Below are 18,844 nucleotides of genomic sequence, written 5' to 3'. Positions count from 1 at the left end.
ACACAGCTTTTATATTGTCCTGATAAATTTGTCGGGATTTTTGAGAAAGGACAGAGATAAGAGGACACCAGGTTTGTGTTTGTGATGAATGAATACAGACAAAAAACTACAGAAGTGCTGCAGTTCCTCTGAACACAGTCAGTCAGTTTGAAAGCTATGTGAAGTTATTTTTCACATCTGAAAGAATATACAAGCATCTACCACAGCACTGAGATCAGGGTTTACAGTTCAAACTGGGGCTGTAGCCAGGCTGTTAGCGGCAGCCATTTTGCTAACGCTAACGCTAGCAGCCAGAAACAAACAGATGACTTATTGTCCGTTTGATGATGTAAACAAACAACACGTTTTCCTGGCGGTGACCTCACACACACACACACACACACACACACACACCACACACACACACACACACTCTTCGACGTCAACAGACAAAGTGATGTCCATGGCAAACAGCTGGCCTGGAGCCATAGAAGACTTTTTATTTGGAGAAAGAAATCTTTGAAATCACTCATTTTTAAAATTCAATTAATTCATTGAGTACGACATCTAAGTTCTCAGAAAAAGTTAAAATCATGCCTTTAGTCTTTTTATACATAAAAGATGCGGTTTTACGATGACGTGATTTTTTTTTTTTTTTTTTATAAAATGACTGTTTCTTCTTCTGACATATTTAACATCTGTTAAAGAAATATTAATGTAGAAAAACAATTATCAACTTCCCTCCCGATAAAACCAAAAAACAGAAAACAAACAAAACAAAAAAAGGCATAACACAGTACGTTACAATGCGCTGACATGGCTTCAAAGCACACATATTACAGTACTGTACAAGGGTCCGCCTCAGACAAAATGCACCAAAACCACTTCCACTGCTGAGGATAGATCAAACCTCTGAAACAGCTCAACACTGCTTATTTACCAAACCCAGACCACAGCATGGTGTTGGCAACTGGCAAATGAGGTAAATATTTCCAAAAAAGCACCAAAGGTTTGGCGTTAGAATTGTATATATAGCTTATAACCAACAGTGAGTTTGGAGGAGTTTCAGTCCAGTCTCTCTTCAGCTCTCTCTCGCTCTCAGTTCCTTCTTTTAAATCTTTTTTTTCCCGTCCACAACACTGGAGAAACTAACTACTGAGTCTGCAAATCTGTTTGCAATGTTCAGAGGCCAATGAACACACGCTGCCAGGCCTGCTCCGCGTAAATAAGCAGTTTTTCCACATTTAAAATGGGACATTTAATGTCAATATTTATAGTGAAGTCCAGACTGAGAGGATTTGAATCTACGTCTTCGCTGGATTCACTCTTTTAAATCTTTATTAAAGTGATTTCTTTTTTGTTTTTAATCAAATTATCTCATCACTCACAAAGCTCTCAATCTCAAAACTCGTTAGGGAGGTATTCACTTATGAAATCATGTCAATTAGAAGGCTCTTACAAAGCTTAAGTAAACTACTGAATATCATATAATGCTTCGACTGACAAACATTAAGGAAAATGAGCAAAAAGCAGGGACACGTAAGGTCTTTTTAGGATCACCTTTTAGGTGGAAAAAAAAACAAAAACAATTTTAGGCCAAATACTTTAGGGGCAACAACAACAACATCTAGGTCTAAGTAACATGATGTGCAAACTTAATTGTGCATAGAGATCAAATTGTAATAAATATTAATGTGATAATTAACATTATCACGAGTTTGACTTTGTCAAAACTTGTAGGGGTGATTGTACATTTTCATGATTAATTTAGTTTTACTAAAATGTTAAAAAGGTTTTTTTTTTTTTAATATAGTGCTGCGAGAAAAGCTTTTATTGTTTTTTAAGCAACAAACACTTCCCATTTATTATTAACCAGAGCCCCAAAAAGACGAACACAACCAAACACTCAATAAAAATCCTGATAAAAGTCACTGATTTGTCATAGTTATTCAACCAAGTTTAACTTCCTGTGAATGGCTCTTTCACTTTAAAAGTTTTTTTTAAATGTTTTGCCTTATTTCTGCATCAAAGAATCACATGAGCAACAAATAACAAACTGAGCGTTATAGCGATGTACAGGAATTTTACATAGATGTACTTTAGTAAGCTTTCAAAAAGTAAACGGATCTATCTTAGCTTTAGTTTTCACTGTTTCTTCGTTTGATGTAGCTTAAAAGATGTGAAGCATAATGCCTGTCTTTGGACCACCGAGGTAATTGTAGGTGTGTGTGTGTGTGTGTGTGTGTGTGTGTGTGTGTATGTAAAACATGCTGAAATGTTTCCCAAACATTTCAAATGAGAAAATAGTGTCCCTCCGAGCCGTCAGGGGCTCGTCCTGGTTCGAGGTATATGATCCTGGGGCCGACCGGTGGCGCCTGTGGAAAATGTTACAAAGCTGTCTGATGGATGATGGTGAATTTCATTCACGCTGCTGTGCGTCACGCCGCTGCCGCCACCTCCTCCCCCTCCCTCCCTGCTGTAGTCTCACTCCGCTCGGACTACTTTCCTTCTTCATCCAATCATTCATCAACAACCTTCTTTGTCACCCTAGTTTGCTCCTGAATAGTGCTGGGGCTCCATTCACATTCAATTCAGTTAATTCAGGAAGAGCATTTTTTTTTTTTTTCTTTCAGAATGAATGAGAAGCAAAATCTGGGAGAATCTGAGCGCTGGGTTGTTGCTGCAGACTGTGTTTTTATCCACAAACAGACAAAGAATGTGACAGGAAAGTCACCAGCTGTAGCTAACAGCACTTATTCAACTAAATTCATGCTCAAAACTCTGGCTCTTTCTCTTATTTTCCTCCTGTTTTCATGAGGCGAACTAAAACAGCTGTGGGATATGTGCAAAGTTGAAACATTTTCAACAATTAAAACGCGTCTAAAGCCGACGGAACATTTTATCGACCAGCGTTAACTGGTTTTGAGTCATTAGATTTTTGTTAGTTCTACGTTGTTACGCCCGCTCGGTACTTTGAGGCTTCGGCTGTCGCCATCTTTCTGTAGTTACCACGGTTACAGGTATTTCTCGCAAAGGTGTCCACATCCACAGAGCCGCTCTCTGTGATGTGATGTAGTGCAGCTGTTCCTGCTCACCTGGCATCACTGCAGCTGACTGTGCTGTTCACTGCAGAGCCTGTGACTCATTCACACTCACTGAAACACTCTGTCTGGGTTCAGTCTGAGAGGAGACGCTGTGTCGTCACAGTAACATCAATACTGTGACATTAATGCTGGAGCTTAACTCGCTCACTCCTGATAGAAACACTCAGGAACAAGCTTAGAAATGTTCTGTGGTTTGTCTCAGCTGTTTTGAGAGCCATAAAAAGTTCAGTTTCCTCTGAGAGCAGGTAACGTTACTGACAGAGACATAAGGTTGTTGAATTAAAACATCTGTCTATTTTTCACAATACTATTTAGTTTTTAATTCACTGATGAAAAATGTCCGTGTTTTGTCCTAACTCTCATTTTCAAAGGTGACTTTTAATTTAGCTTTAGTCTTGTTTTTGTCGTCTTCAAATGTTTTTGGTTATAGTTTTCATTTCAAATTAACACCGATGTTGACCTCGCATGGATTCAGCTCGACTCTAATTTTCAAACTCTGTTAACAGCTTAATATAAAAACAGCAGAAAATGTTAATTCTCCGTAGTTAAGCGCTTTGTTGTGCTACTTAAGAGCAATATTTTGAAGGCTTCACTTGTTGTATAATGAGGCCATAATATTTTTCCTTGGCTCAACTCTTGGCTGGTTCTTATTATTTATAATTTTCTAAGTATGGATTTATTATCATGGTTAAAAAGCACCAGAGGGAAGATAATAAAACATAACGAGCTGTTATGAGTCAGGTTAGACGAGATCCCATTCACTGACAGCAAAGTTAACTTTGGTTAGTGAGCTTTTTTCTTTCGTAGTGACATTACTCACCTGCTCTGCTGAGATCTCTGCTACAACAGGACATGAACGTCCCAAACTTACGTTCACGTGATTTGATTTTTTTGCATTCAAAGATGTGAGCTCCAATTTTCATCATGAATTAAATGAACTGAAGGTGAATCCAACCCCTGCAAACCCCCTCCTCTCCAACCCATCTCTTCCCCTTATTTCCTAAACTTGCATCTCTATATAATCCCCATCCCGCCCCCCCCTCACCTCCACCTAGAAACCCTATGACCCCAAACCCTCCCCCCCTCCCTCACCCACTCCCTCACCCACTCCCAAACCCGCTGTTTTCCTAACCTCTTTGGTGACTCTGGTGTCTTTGAAGCAGGGTTCCTACACATCCTCCATTTCAAAATTCACAACTTTATCTCCACCAAAAACTTTTTTTTTTGGGGCTGGATTTTAAATGGCTGTTAGCAATGTGGCCCTTTAGCTTATGATTAGCTGTCACGACACAGGAAATGACAGTAGGGTTACAACTACTTAGGATGGGTTTCTGGAACGGGAACTACCTTTTTTTTTCTCCTTAACTTTTCCAGGCTTTTTGTGCAATTCCAAAACACCTTATAAATGTACATCGTTTTCAAACCTGCGGCGCTGTGTAGGAACCCTGATTGAAGGTGGCGTTAAGCTAAAACAATGGGAACCTGTAAGCGCGGCTTCCGCCTGAACAAAAGATCAACAAGGCTGTTAGGACCAAATAAGGAATGGGCTCGCTACCTTCCCCCTCTCCCCGTTCCCGTATCTCCCCTTCCCTCTCTCTAGGTGGAGGAAGCTCCGTGGCTGGGCATGTTGGCCATGCTGCCGACCATGCCAGCCGCGCCAGCCATACCTGAGGGCCCTCCCAGAGCCGGAGGACTGTGCTTGGTAGGTGAGGTCATGTCGGCTCCACGCCCCTGGCCTTGGCCCTGGGCCTGGGGGGCGTGGTGGGCGTGCTGCAGGGCGTGGCGCTCCAGCAAGGTGCGGTGGGTGAAGGCCCGGTGGCACACGTTGCACTGGAAGGTGCGCTCGGCACGGTGGGTGCGCATGTGCACGTTGAGCGAGCTTTTCTGGGTGAAGCGCTTGCCGCACATGGAGCACTGGAAGGCCCTGACGCCGGTGTGCACCACCATGTGTTTGAGGAGGTAGTCGCGCAGGGAAAAGGAGCGCCAGCAGATGGAGCACTGATGAGGTTTTTGACCTAAACAGGAAGACACACACAGAGAGCAGCGTCTGAGCAATAATACAGCACAATTACAGCACTGATTTGCAGCCAATACTGTGATCATCATTAGAAAATCTTGTCTCATTTCAACTGAGCTGTCATCCAAAAACTTTTTGAGATTTTAAGTTGTTAACTTATATGTAACGCACACATTTCCCATGTCATAATGTATGTGCACAGAAGAGAAACATTCTTATTAATACTGACAAACTATTTTAAGCTGCATCTGCCTAATGCAGAGCGTAATCAAGTGATATTTACATTCTCTGACAAAGACAAAATATAAAAGTAAAGGCTTAACAATGAGAAACAGGTGAAACAGGCGACAGAAATAAAGGTGTCCACCTTGATGAATCTGAATTGTGTTTAGCTCTGTTTTTTGGTCTCCACTAACTTTATCAGAGTGTAGGAGGAGGAGGCGTGTCTTACCGGAGTGGATGAACATGTGCTTGCTGTAGTTCTTCCTGGAACGTAAAGATTTGCCACAGTGCGTGCAGTCGAACGAGGTCTCGGATCCCTGGGAGGAAGGGGAGGGGCCTGCGGAACAGGAGGAGGTGGAGGGAGGCGGGGCCGGGGTCATCGGCGCCGGGGGCGGAGGCTGCTGACTGGGCTCCGTCCCCGCCATGCTGTCAATCCCACCCATGGGGCCGCCCACGTAGAACGGAGCGGGCTGCGACTGGCTCACTGGGTACTGGAACAGAAGCTGAGGACCAGAGGATAAAAATTAGAATCTGCTGCATCTTGGTGCAAAAGACCAGTTTCCATTTCCAAATGAATGTGTTACTGTGTGTAGTCTAATGTATTATTTATTCACTGCACTGTGATGCATTCACTCATTATCTTTTAACATGTCTCTTATTTTTTTTGTTCCTAACATTTTGAACACTTTCTTTTCATTTCTTGGGAAGCACTATATTGCATCTGTTTCCTGATCTTCTTGCTGTTCTGTACCGGTAGCGGAGGAAATCAGAGAGTTGAATCACCGCCACTGAGCCAGCTGTGTCAGCAAAGGCCTGATTAGCTGATGGCTCTAATGATTATCTTGCCGTCCTGTGGTGTAAGGTGCGTTCAGAGTGAGTTTACCCTCCCTGATCTGCTCCGAAAACGACCACAGCGGCCCCGATAAATATTAAACATGTTCAATATGATCTGAAATCCTGTTGTGTGTGGGGGGGAACACAGAGGAGAGCTGAGCGCGCTCTCTGTGGATTGTCACGTGGAACGGAACGATAACCAATCAGGAAACAAGAGACATCATCGTCCACCATGTTTGTTTACTCTAAAGTCGCGTTTGCACATCTGTGTGACAGGGGCTTCAGTTGATGAAAAGTAATCAATCATAAGTTTAATTAATTATCCTCGTCAAAAATAATCCAGGTATTTAAATCAAAAAAACGCTCTCTAACTTTAATCAACGTATCTACAACAAAAAGTAAACCACAGTTAAATTTTCTGTTTCATCACTGAGTTAATATTGTACAAAGGACATAAATAAAACTCGGTAAAGTGGTTCCATTTACATTCTACCTCTCCACATGGTCATGCCTCACCGCCTATACTGAACTTCGAATGCAAATGTAGGAACTCTTTTGCATTTTCATTTTCAAAGTCAACACACCTGTCAATCAAACTGTGTAGGCAGGGGTTTGGAGGAAGAAACACTGAAACTGAAGCCTTCATTTACCTTTCTATGTTTATCTTTGTTTCACTCTTCTCAGCTGAGTTTTTTTATTTAGTGCTGCAGTCAATCACCTCATCATCACAAAAACTGGAGGAAATACAGTACACCTCGCAGCTAAATGAAGTGACTCTGAATTTAATTACCTTATCCTGCCAGTTTTCCTTCGCAGAGACAGCAGTTAATTTCATGATAACCTTTGACAGCAAAGAGTTTGCATTCAAAATAAATCCAAAAAACTTTAAATGTAATTAAACAAAGGACATAAGGCTACAGCTGATGATTTAATTGTAAGCGTATCTGTTGTAGTAATTGTTTACACGATAGTTTTGCTTCTAAAACCAAAGATAAGTTGATATAAAACTAAGATTTGCACATCTGAAAAGCTGGAACCAGCAAATGTGTCACATTTGTGCCTGATTAGTTTTAAATAATGAATTAATTCTCCCTCCAGAAAACTTTGAAGAGATAAAAACTAAACTGCATCTGATATATTTTTCCACAAAAATATCAATTAACTGGTTAAAACACTGGAAATGCACCTACGTTCATGAAATAAAAAACTCTAAAATAGCAGTTATCAATACTTAGTTGGATGCTGCAATAATAAGCTGTGAGTGCTCATACAGCAGCAGAGTCACATCACATGACGAGAGGAGAGCTGACTGACAAGACAACGGCGGATGATTTGGTGTCAGAGCGAAAAGTAAAAGCAGCTAAATGGGATTATTTTCCACATTTAAAAACAAAGCTAAGAGGCTGGCTGATAACATTAATGAGGTACTTTGCAGCTGGAGGTAGCACTTCTAATCAGACACGTGGTTCTTCTGTGGCATCATGGCACATCCCAAACACTTGAAACTGTAGATGACTGTGGCGCACACTCTCCCTCTGCTCTGACAATCTTTTAACTCCCAGTCTGTGGCGACATTTTCTGACTGCAGTACAGAGGATATAAGACGCTGACGGCACCGACCTGGTTGTTGATGGACTGTGTGGTTGGGGGCGGAGTCAGAGGCTTCTGCACGCGTCCTCTGGGGTTGAAAGCCATGGCCTGAGCAGGCTCGCTCTGGGGCCAGAAACTCTCCGAAAACACCCCCTGCTCATCGTAGAAATCCTGCGAGAGAAACACACAGACGTAATTAGAGATCCCACTACACATATACACACACACAAAAAAAATCTGACAACACCAGTTTTGGTGCTATTCATTGTTTTGGCTTCAGTTCAAAGATAGTTGGAGAAAAAAAAACCCTGAAGTTAATTAAATCTGTCTAGGAAACATTTCCTTTGTTAAGCCTTAGTCTCAGCTCTCTGCACGACATAAATATAATGAGCCCCTGCTGAAGGATGCACACCGCTTACCTGCTCCATAGGTGTGAATCCTGCCTGTCTCTCTGCCCCACCTCAACAAATGTTTGTATACGTTAAGAACAAACCTCTAACTACACACTGTGTCTCCCTTCATGTGCCGATATGTACCCACCACATCCCTCGTTATTTGCATTTGCAGCCTTTTCTTTACCCTGACTGTAGGCATGCAGGCGCTGGAAAGATAAATTCATGGCGTCGCGGTCTGACCAGTCAAACTGCATTACTGTCAAAACAGCAGTGGATCAAAAGTACAGTCTGATGTATGGCTGGGAAGGTAATCTAAGCAGAAATACCAGCATGGGTGGAGCCCGTCTCTGACATAAGGTAGAAGGAAATCCTTCTAACTGAGTCTAACTTTCTGTTTGTAAGTCAGAGAGGCTGATGGGAGTTTCACCAGCCACTTGGAAAGAGAACACAGATTATAGATATATAATTATATGTAATTTCATATTGTGATAACTGTGTGAATCATTTTACAGAACGTTTATTTCAGTAGCTAATTTATAAAAACAATCAGAGGGGAAATGTCTGGTTTTGGTTCATTGACTGAATTAAATGCCTGAAAAACTGCATCACCTCATTACGCTGATACAGTGCTGTACATCAAATACTGCATATGAATTGACCAAAATTGATGTTATAAAACTCATTTCCACCTCGTATTAATGGATTTCTGAACCTTATTTTCCCATGTATTTGGGTGTAAGCGATTGATTGGGACAAGAATTTTTGGAACTGGTGCAGTACTGAACAAGAACAATGAAACATGTCAAGTACGTCCACTAAAGTACCTGTTTTTACCACTGACAGACTCAGATTGTTCTTCTCAGTGTCTGATAACATGATGAGAGGATTCCTACAGAGACAGAGCTTTTTATTAAAGAGGAAGATCCAGAAACATCTCTATAAATCACTACCAGACTCCACTGACAAAAACAGGGATTTTACTGAGCAGAAAAAAGCTGCTGCTTATCTTCTGCTGCCTCAATCTGTTAGTTGCTTTGTGCTATTACGTCCTCTACCAATGAAAGTCACCACTGTCGCTCAGTCGCCGACTAATTACAAAAGATTTTTGTCCCGATCAATCATTTACACCCAGAAACATGAGAAAATAAGGCCTGGGTTCAAAAATCCTGGAGATATCCTTTAACATGTGACTTGTATCAGTTTCCTGGATGATCTGACATCTGTTCGCAAACTTTTTCATTTCGACCTAGAAAGCATTCTCAGTTTCTCAGTTCTGCCAGCTCTGTGATCAGGGCCTTGTTCCTCCTAATTTGCAACATGCAAGCTTCAATTTGAAAGATGAGATAACATTCCCTTTTTATACTTCTCCTTTCAGTACTGAATACAAACACTGTACTTGCAGCTCATGCATAAGCACATTAGAGCCCTGTAGCTGGCAGACCTGCAAAAACCTGGCATGTCCTCAAGGGGCTGCTGCACAAACGGTATTTAAAGGGAAAACTACCTGAGTAAGAAGGTAATTAATCAAAATCTCTACCAGTTCAGAAACCACAGTGTATTTATTCTTCATCTTAGCTTACTTTACAATTCACAAGTCCCAAACCAGTTTTAGGATAAATATATAACTCACGAGGTTTTGACTGTTTTAATGGCCAACACAGTTTGCATCAAACACCAAAGACCATTACTGACAAGAGTCACAAGTTGTGCATAAAAAATTATGCACGACAGATACAGGACGTTTGTATCTTTAAATTTATCCACAATAATCAGACTTAACATTTGCCATAAAGGTGTTACACCAACATGAAACACAATGACCTGTGAGAAGTTAATTTTCAAACAGTCTGTGCTGAGATTCACCAGAAAGCAACTGCTCCGCATCATGTGAACTAAAGAGCACATTAGATTATTATTAAATTAGATTATTTCAAGCATTGCTGGGTAAATTGATGATCACATGCTTTTTTTTTCCTGCATGAAAAACATAAAACATAGCATCTTATCCTCCCTGAGCTGAGTGGATCGTTCCGTTTCCAATCGCAACTTACTCTGCAGCACTTTGGAGAAAACTGACAGGCAAAGCTGAATCCTTTTGACTGTGTGGCAGATGTTCCCTGTGTAGTCTGCAGGGTACAGCAGGCTGCGGCATAAATCTGCTCCACCATGTTTTTCCCTCGACTTACTTCAGGACTTGTGACAGAAATGCTGAGCGTAATTTTAACACGGTAAAGGTAATTCTAAAAGTTTCCTTTTGAGGAAAAATGTAAGAAATCTCACCTTGAAATCAAGGCTCAACACTTCAGATGTACAAGATGTTTTATACTGACTTGTCCTTCTGCACAAAACGTTCAACAGAAGTGCTTGACATTTTTAAAAAAGCTCTACATCTATAATACAGATTTACATCTTACAAACTCTTTGTTTTCAGCTGCAGTGCACCTCTGAGTTAAACCCACCTGTCCAAAGCTTGCCATGGATTCCTGGGAGCCCTCCTGCTCTCCTTCTCGTCTCCTGTCCTCCAAGGCGTAGACGGTCCCGTCTGTGTCCTGAACCCCTTCATCTTTCACCACCACTCCCTCTCCTCCCAGCACCTAAAGAGATTTAAAAAAAGAAAGAAAGAAAAGGGTCCTTGTCTGTTTTTGAGAGGTGAAAAAATTGCATTCGCAGCAGCGGTAGGTGCTAAAAGGCAGCAGATAGTCAACAAGAACAACAGAGCATTGACCCCTCCAAGCAGGTACTAATAAGTTTAATGACGTACAGTAAATATGCAGAAGTCCATAGAATATCAACAAGGCAATTACTGCTGAAACTAAGACGAGAGCTTCTCTTCAATTGTGCAAAGTGCAGAAACATCTCAGCGATATACGCCAATGCAGTGCGAGAAGAGGGAAAAGCAGAAAAAGAAAGAAAAAGCAAACCGTTGCAGCTCTGCATGCCTGAAAGCTGTAACCATGGCAACCCTTCCCCTTATCCCCCTACCTGGAGTCTTAGCGGCTGCCTCTGCTTGCGGCTGTGGCTCGCCCCCCTGTCTCTGTCTCCATCTCTTCCCCGCTCCCTCCCGTCCAAGTCGTCCTCCTCGCTGTATCTGTCCATCCCCACCAGGTCATCAGAGAGGTCTGTTGTGTTGCCGCGGAGGCTGTCCCTGCCGATGCTGTCCACACTGCCCACACCGGAGCTGCAGCCCGCTGAGAGGTTCCCTGTGCTACTAGTGTTGGCTCCGTTGGCCGTCTGTGCCAACAGGTCCCGGAGCTTGTACCTGACGTCCTGAGTACAGCTGGGGCTCTGCTTCATGAGGATTGTGCCGGGCCCGGAGCCCATCCCGTCGCCGCACATGGAGCCGGGGCCCATGTCGCCAAGCGCCATCAGACTCACGGTGTTAGCTTGCTCCATCGGGCCTGGGCCACTCTCAGTGACACTAACGCTGGCGCCCCCCAGCCCCCCGCCCATGTTGCTAGCCCCACATTCAGCCATGAAGTTAGAGAAGTTTGCGTAACCCCCACCCCCACTTGCTCCACCAACAGAGCAGCTTCCGCTGCCGCCACTCTCTCTCCCTTTGCCCCCGCCACGCTCTTCTTGCTTGGGGAGAACTCCTCCGAGCATCCCTCCTCCTGCTGCTGCTGCCGCCGCCGCTGCCGCCGCTGCACTCGCCGCCCCTGCCGCCGCCTTCCTCTGAGAGATTATCTGAGTGCACTCATCAATGACCGTCTTGATCTGGAGGATGCTGGCAGCAGTGAGGATGCAGAGGGCCTGCGATTGGAGCACCACCAGCGAGCCGCTGTACATGAAATCCACAAGCTGCTTCACGGTTTCAGCGGGCACCAGCGGCGGCACGGAGATCTCGGAGTGACCCAGCAGCAGCTTGTCCTGGAAGAAGGGGCTGCCGGCCGCCAGGACACAGGCATGGGCGCGGAGCGAGGCGTCGTGTATCCTCACGGTCACGTCGCAGAAGAGACCCTCGCGCCGCTGCGTGCGCAGGGCTTCCAGCACCGACTGGCTGGAGTTGTGAAGGTGGATGTAGTGCACGGTTTCTGTGCCAGGCGCCATGGCGGGAGGGGGCGAGTCGCTGGGGACCGGGTGGGAGTGGGGGTGGGGGAGGGGGGGGAGGTGCCTGGGGTTTTGCGTCAGCTTGAGGGATAAGGAGGACAGGGAGGGAAACGGGTACAGTGCATGGGCCACGGTGGGGCCGTGTCCCTTCAAACAGTCATGAGTCTGATGGAAGCTGTCGAACTGCTGCTCTGCTGCGGTTTCAGTGTGTGAGGAGCTGCCTTTGTTGTCCTGAGAGGGAGGGACGTCAAGAGGTTCTTTAATTCACTGTCTCTGTTAAAAACCTGTTGAATAAATCAAAATGAGAGCGACACACACTGAGCCACTGCGTTAAATGTGCACATTAGCGGCTAAACAATTAATCCATGAATAGATTAGTCAATTAAAATAGACAATGTGATTGCTGATTGATCATTTAAATCGTTTATGTTGCAAAAATGTCTGATTCCAGCCTCTCAAATAAAAGGATTTACAACTTTCCTTTGTTTTAAATGTCTTTAAATTGAACAGACTCGTGTTGCTCACACCAAACAATACATTTCAAATGTCACCTTGGGAGATGGAAAAATTATGATGGGCACACTTTCTAAACCTTTCTGTACAGCACAGAATAAACCAATCAGTCAGGTTAATAATTAACATATAGTTCGATGATGGTAATAATCACTAGTGGCAGCTCAGGTTTACACATTAAACCCGGGGTTGTTTCATTCTCAAGCCACATCACAGGGCTGCGCCTGAAGGTGACAAAGGTGACGACCTGGGCACCTGCCAATTAATCATCAAATAACCCGCGTGCACCAGTCTGAAACACCTGTTTTGGACAAATGACAGCACGTGCCGTGCGCGAGTCCAACCAACCGCTCCCCGGGTCAGTTAATTCGGCTATTCTGCACAGTGGGTGGCCGGTAACGAAACACCAAAGACATTTTAACCGTTAGCTGTGCCAAACAAAACACACGACGACCGAGTTAGCAGAAGCTAAAACACTTCGTTGAGTTAAAAATGTCACTGCCAGCTCCAGTAAACAGGTAACTGACCAGGCAGCGTTAACCCGAGACGAGCTAACGTTAGCTCGCGTTAGCTGTTGACATTAGCCGCTCAGCTCCCGCACGGAAATTTGCACGAAATGTAGAGATTTCTTCATGCAAACTGAGCTTCGCCGTCGACCAAAACACAAATGTAAATTGTTAAATGTCGAATGGCCGCTGGCAACGTGCCTAGCGTAACATAAAAGCAGCTATCGGAGCTCACCCACACGCTCCTACACAATGCTAACCTAGCTAGATTACTAGCTAGCTAGCGCAAATTGCCAAAGAGACAACTAGTAAAGTTAGCATGCCAGCTAACGGACTACCACCCTTTTTCTGTGCGGGGCGCGTCAACGTTACACCCAAGTACTTTACAGTTAGTGTCACCACATGTTGTTTAATCGTGACTACATACCTGCAGTGTGCAGTGACAGTCCGGCGCTTGGTAGTTTCAGGCAGATGGATGCAGCAGGAAGCCCTCAGTACAACGCACCCAACCTGGTGAGAGCTGGAGACAAACACACACATGCATGCACACAAACACACACTGTGACTCACACACACACACACACACATATATATATATATACACTCGCGGAGACGGGCGCAGAAAGGGGCTGTGGAGTTTTCTCCCGCTTAACAGCAGCTAAGCCATCCACAACTGTTAAAGTGCATGCGACACTTTCTCTCACGCGTTGATAAACGCAGGTTCACACGCATCGAAAAGTAGGACAAATACCTGCACACAAGTCCATATAACCACACACGGCCGAGCCATCAGACGTGAATGCATACAAATGCATGCAAACACACTTACACCCACCCACACACACGAGGAAGCATACCTTAACAAAAGGATGATGCACACAGGCAAACACGTAGCCTATTGTTTAAACTCTTATCAATACATCTGATTAAAATTTTAGATGCAAGAGATTGCATGCATTGTATTGGATAAGTGCAGGTATAGCAACAGTATAATGAAGGCAAAGATTCACAATGAGCACCATACCATAATGAATTGTTGACAGGGTGTGTGTATGAAAAAGCATTTGTAAACTGAGTTGTCTTTTTTGTGCTGTGGTCTTGTTCTGGGTGGATAAACTTCAGAGACGGTGGCAGCAGGTCTGGAGATCTTAGCACAGCAGGACACCTGGATGCAGGTAGAAAGTGAGTATAATGCGGTACTGCACAGACGAGGCTTGTTTGGCGCATACTGTGTGCTGAAAACTTGCGAGAAAACTAGTAAAAAAAAATGCAGGTGAAGTGTGGCACAGGTTGCAAATATCTTTTTATGTAGAAAAAAGCTGAAATGATGCGCTTCTCAAATGAGTTTTAGACTGTTTTTAGGATTAAATAAAGAGTCTGGAGATGTGATGTTGGGCTCTGAGAAACTGGCACTTTCACTATTTTCTGACAAAACATTGAATCACCAAGTCAAGAGAATAAATCTCAGATTATAGATAATATATCAAATATGAGTAACATGTTAGGAGATTAAAATAAAACACATTTTCCGTTTAGTATAACAACAAACATCATTCCTCAAATGTTTGTCACATTCCTTCAAGATGTACGTGACGGATGGAACGACAGACAGAGCAGATTGGCCTGCTGCAGGGGATGAATCATGATGCATAATAAAGTTGTTTTAAGGCCATTTTGTTTGGTGTTGTCACCACATGGCACAGAGAATATTCAGAAGGAGAGAATTTATTCAAATGTGCATCTGAAGCAGAACTTTTAAAAGATATATCTCGTAGTTTGGTGGTGCCAAGCTCGTTTCAACTCAAGTCAAATTGGCTGTATGTTTCACATTAGTTGTTTGACTGTTAAATATTTCAGTCTCTGACTCCTCCACCCTAAAACAAATACAGCTGCCTGCCATCAGATCCATAGCCAGTTTTGGTATTAATGCTCAGCCACAACATACATCAACACCACAGTTTAAAGCTTCATAAGAAGATAATCCCTCCCTTCCTTTGTGTCAGAGTGCACCACATTTTCTGTACTTAATGTGTCTTATCGAGTTCCCTGTCTGGTATTACAAGTTCAGGCATGCCTCTGCTGTTGCTTCATAAGAAAGAGACACCAGGATTTTACTCCACAACAAAATATAATTTAATGAATTCACTTTTCACTGTGTCGATCACAAATCTATATTGATGTAAAAAATAAAAAAAAAAAAGAGAAAAGAAATGATCCAGTACTCTCCTTTGTCTTAATGTAAGGCATGCAGTCTTGACAGAGCTTTGGACATTGAAAGCTACAGGTCATTACAGAAGACACACACTGACACTCAGCCACAAATACACACAGAAGCGCTCGGAGTATCCACTCTTTTCTTGGGACCCAATAAACATTTATTCTTTGCACATACAGTGAGTAGAGGTGGGATTCATTACAACACCAAAAGTATAGTAGTTCACAAATAGCAACAGGATACGCTAACACGTCCGCTGGGGCCTTTTCTACCTTCTCAGCTCTTGAGGAATAAATGGTACGGTGCTGCTGGAATACGATAATAATGTGAGTACACATTGACGGTTACACAAAGAGGGGTTAGTAGGCTAGCATGTCGTGTGAGCGTGTGGTGCGTAATATGAGGATGATTTGAACAGCCGTGACTCTTGCATTCAACCCTTTGCAGCGAGCCCTTTTGGAACTGGTTTTCTGAACCAGTGGAGCCTGTAAAAATGACTTTCCTCATTCAGTGAAGAAGGACGTCCTTCATTTGGAAGTTACATTGAAATGCTGCTGTTGTAACTCTCATATAAAAAGTGCAGACATTTTCTTGTGTCTATGGTGCAAAAGCCTAATGACCTCTGGGATTCAAAGTGGCCTCAGCTATATAAATACAGTTATATATTTGCCTCCATATAAAAATAAAACTAGCAATACACAAATATTGCACACCTAAGGAGTTTAGATTTATCAGATTATTGACAAGCTGTTGAGGAAAATGTACAAACATGGAAATAATAAACCCTCTGGAGCAGTATAAATAAATATTCAGATACTCAGTTTTAATTCCCTATGCATGCAGCACGTCTCTCTGGCTGTGGGGGGGCCAGGTGGGGCAGAGGTGGAGTCACGGCTGCCAAGGGGAGATGGAGTTGGGCTGTGCGGTGGGTGAAGTTCACGGTGAAGCAGCAGGTAGTTCTGGAGGACAAACGGCGGAGGTGGGGGGTGGGGGGGGTGGAGCTCCTCAGTGCTGCTGCGCGTCCAGCTCTCTCTGGCGGCAGCCCACGGCAGTGATGAGGGCGGCCCCCTTACCGCTGCCGTCCTCAGATAACAGGAAGTTGACGTCACATTTGGGGGCGAGTTCCTTCACCGTCTGCTGGAAGATCCGTGAGAAACTGGGGGAAGAGAGCAACAGGAAACTGTGGTTAGGAGGTGATGCGCTCAAAGAAGTGAGAGATGCTTTCTAGTAAAGGCGGCAAATGTAGCACCAGACGACTCATAAACAAACGTATGTCTGGGGTCAGTAGGTGATGGCTGTCGAAAACTCAGTGTTGTAGTGTTGTTAGTGTTCAAACACGCCCTTCTATTGTGTCCCTGTCCTGTGTCTTACTGTGGGTGCAGCTTGTAGAGCGTGCCGTCCACGCCCACGGTGATGTCCAGGTGGTCCAGCCCTCTGTTCTCACGGATCTTGTCCACCACAGCAGCCATTCCGGCTCCACAGATCTGAGCCGCGCGGCGGGACACCGTGCCGCACACCTCCTTGACGATAATACTGTCATCACAGGTGCTGTCGAGCCCCAGCTGCTGCAGGATCGCCCTGACCTGCAGCAGCGCCAGACGATCACTGTGCAGGGGGGGAGGCGGAGGGGGGAGAAGGGGGAGAGCGTGTCAGAGGTCAGCCAACAGCAGGAGAGTCACCGGACACCTCACAGCTGTTCCCAGAGGCTAAGGTGGGCTTAAACAGTGTAGAAACTCAAGTCGTCACATTGCACCCCCTCCTCCTCCTCCTCTCATTCCTAGGTGTGTTATCCCCCTAGATGCTACTTTGCTGTGAACAATGCTGCTTAAACACATGCTCTCATGTCGTTATCCTATAAGTCATACCAGTGGTTTTGCATGTCTTCCCCATAGAGTGTATATAAACAAATACTGTCAAATATTTTACAGGGCAGCAGACTCTCCTGCGTTTTCATTTGTTTTTTCCTGCCTCCAGGCATCCACCAGCTTCCATTCATTTATCTACAGTATGAAAATCAACCTGCGCCTGCTTCATATACTTGGATATTCAGCAAAATGATGTCTACTACCTTTACAAAAACTATTTCAGGACTTAGAGTTGTTTTGTTGTACAGCTGTGAGTGCAGATTTCTTTAAACCCTGCTGTGTGTTATCACACAAAAACATCGTAATATAAATTGTATGTTGTATGTCTGTGCAGCTTGATCTTCATACAGTAGAAATCAATGGAAAGGAATGCCTGCTGTTAGGGAACAGGAACACATATAAAAATGTTTAATACAAAAGTAAAAGATGTGATTTGAGTATTGTCCAATCCACCTTTGATTTCAAAAATACTTTCTGCATCTGTTTTTCTTTATGTATTTGTTGTGTTTGGTTCACTCTAGTATGAGAAATTCTATAGTTAATTATTGTAATTTATTGTTACTAAATCCACTTTTCTTTGACACCACCACACCAACATACGATGTACTGAAAATGTTTTGAAAACTTCATTTTAGTTTCCCCAAAATCATTTGCTCCAAAAATAGATAGTATTTAGGTTTTTGCTTTGAATATGACAGAGTAGTTTGCAGCATACTTTGTCTGCCTCTGGTTAAGCAGTTAGGGATTTGCTGTGACAAAAATCCACAGATGAATCACAGGTATTAAAAGTGATTCACTCACCTCTCTATCTGCGACAGGAACTTTGTCTCGAAGATGCCCCTGGTCTTCAGCGTCTCTGAGATTTGTCCCCGGAAGAGGAAGCCACGCTTGGTCAGATCAATCAGAATCTGCCTGACGATCTCCCCCAGGTACATGCCACTGCACATCTTCTCATATCTGAACGTAGAAGAAAGATTCAGGGCTCAGATCACTGCAGAATAACAAAGAGCATCTGCTGTTTGATTGGTCTGTGATATGAACCGGCAGCTGGCAGGAGATACTAAGATGTAGTTTGATATTAGAAGCTTCTTGACCTTTGTTTGCCTTCGTTGAGCGAGTTCTCGTCCACCGCCTGGTCGTACTTTGTCCTGATGTCGTCCAGGCAGCCGTTGTCTCCAAACGCCCCCCACTCCATGTTGACGCACATGCGGCCCTCATTTCCCTCCACTATCTCAATGTTCCTCATCTCCTCCATGTAACAGGCGTTACTGCCCGTCCCTGACAGGACACACCGTCATTTTACAGAGCTTTTTGTTTTTTAACACACAAATCCAAGACATTTCTAACTGGAGATTAGTGACGAAGACTGCACAATATACAAAAGTATGGAAAATATAACAATACAGTTTCCTTTTAAAAGCTGCTGTGTTGAGCTCACCTGCAATCAGTCCCACCTCACAGGTGGGCTCTTCATATGCACAAGTCATCATCGTCCCCACTGTGTCGTTCACTATGGCAACCACATCCAGCTCAAACTCCTTCAAAGAAAAACAACAC

General features: G+C 43.8%; 2 protein-coding genes and 2 long non-coding RNA genes across 10 annotated transcripts in view; 1 reads left to right on the top strand and 3 right to left on the bottom strand.

Moving 5' to 3' along the window:
- Positions 1-448: 448 nt before the first annotated feature.
- On the bottom strand, positions 449-4,159 carry LOC108880814 (uncharacterized). The gene is made up of 2 exons (XR_001960539.2): positions 3,931-4,159; positions 449-3,860 (listed from the first exon to the last, which is right to left on the bottom strand). It is a non-coding gene; the product is annotated as an uncharacterized LOC108880814 (long non-coding RNA).
- Positions 4,160-4,170: 11 nt separating this feature from the next.
- Positions 4,171-14,091, bottom strand: zbtb45 (zinc finger and BTB domain containing 45). 4 transcript variants are annotated; one of them, XM_051070379.1, is made up of 7 exons: positions 13,959-14,091; positions 13,635-13,727; positions 11,124-12,472; positions 10,601-10,735; positions 7,777-7,917; positions 5,552-5,825; positions 4,171-5,098 (listed from the first exon to the last, which is right to left on the bottom strand). In XM_051070379.1, exons 3-7 carry the CDS (start codon positions 12,186-12,188, stop codon positions 4,680-4,682), a joined length of 2,034 nt encoding a protein of 677 aa, XP_050926336.1. In that variant the 5' UTR covers positions 12,189-12,472; positions 13,635-13,727; positions 13,959-14,091; the 3' UTR covers positions 4,171-4,679. The 4 variants fall into 4 exon arrangements, with proteins under 4 accessions (XP_050926336.1, XP_050926338.1, XP_018528037.1 ...); XM_051070381.1 differs by having other exon boundaries at positions 11,124-12,419; XM_018672521.2 differs by lacking the exon at positions 13,959-14,091 and having other exon boundaries at positions 13,635-13,934.
- LOC108880816 (uncharacterized) lies at positions 12,483-15,634 on the top strand. Of its 2 annotated transcripts, XR_001960540.2 has the most exons (4): positions 12,483-13,219; positions 13,641-13,720; positions 14,330-14,389; positions 14,791-15,634. It is a non-coding gene; the product is annotated as an uncharacterized LOC108880816 (long non-coding RNA). The 2 variants fall into 2 exon arrangements; XR_007813182.1 differs by lacking the exon at positions 12,483-13,219 and having other exon boundaries at positions 13,234-13,720.
- Positions 15,553-18,844, bottom strand: part of LOC108880812 (hexokinase-1) — a 16,728-nt gene continuing 13,436 nt past the window's right edge. For all 3 annotated transcript variants that reach the window (XM_051070377.1, XM_018672518.2, XM_051070378.1), the window contains 5 exons: positions 18,726-18,825; positions 18,382-18,565; positions 18,089-18,244; positions 16,794-17,027; positions 15,553-16,578 (listed from right to left, as the gene is read on the bottom strand). In XM_051070377.1, the coding sequence (XP_050926334.1) occupies positions 16,428-16,578; positions 16,794-17,027; positions 18,089-18,244; positions 18,382-18,565; positions 18,726-18,825 (825 nt within the window). In that variant the 3' untranslated portion in view covers positions 15,553-16,427. The remainder of the gene's footprint in view (positions 16,579-16,793; positions 17,028-18,088; positions 18,245-18,381; positions 18,566-18,725; positions 18,826-18,844) is intronic.

Source organism: Lates calcarifer, linkage group LG5 (genome assembly GCF_001640805.2).
Source record: "Lates calcarifer isolate ASB-BC8 linkage group LG5, TLL_Latcal_v3, whole genome shotgun sequence".
NCBI lineage: Eukaryota > Metazoa > Chordata > Actinopteri > Centropomidae > Lates > Lates calcarifer.
Note: the sequence above shows the minus strand (reverse complement) of the source record. Positions and strands in the feature narration are given on the sequence as shown.

Excerpts from the sequence above, each read along its gene's own strand:
- zbtb45 (XM_051070379.1), bottom strand. The coding sequence starts at position 12,188 with ATGGCGCCTGGCACAGAAACCGTGCACTACATCCACCTTCACAACTCC. Across the intron at positions 10,736-11,123 it reads GGCAGCCGCTAAGACTCCAG|GTGCTGGGAGGAGAGGGAGT; the intron begins GTAGGGGGATAA and ends AAATCTCTTTAG. Across the intron at positions 5,099-5,551 it reads GCACATGTTCATCCACTCCG|GTCAAAAACCTCATCAGTGC; the intron begins GTAAGACACGCC and ends CTTCCTGTTTAG.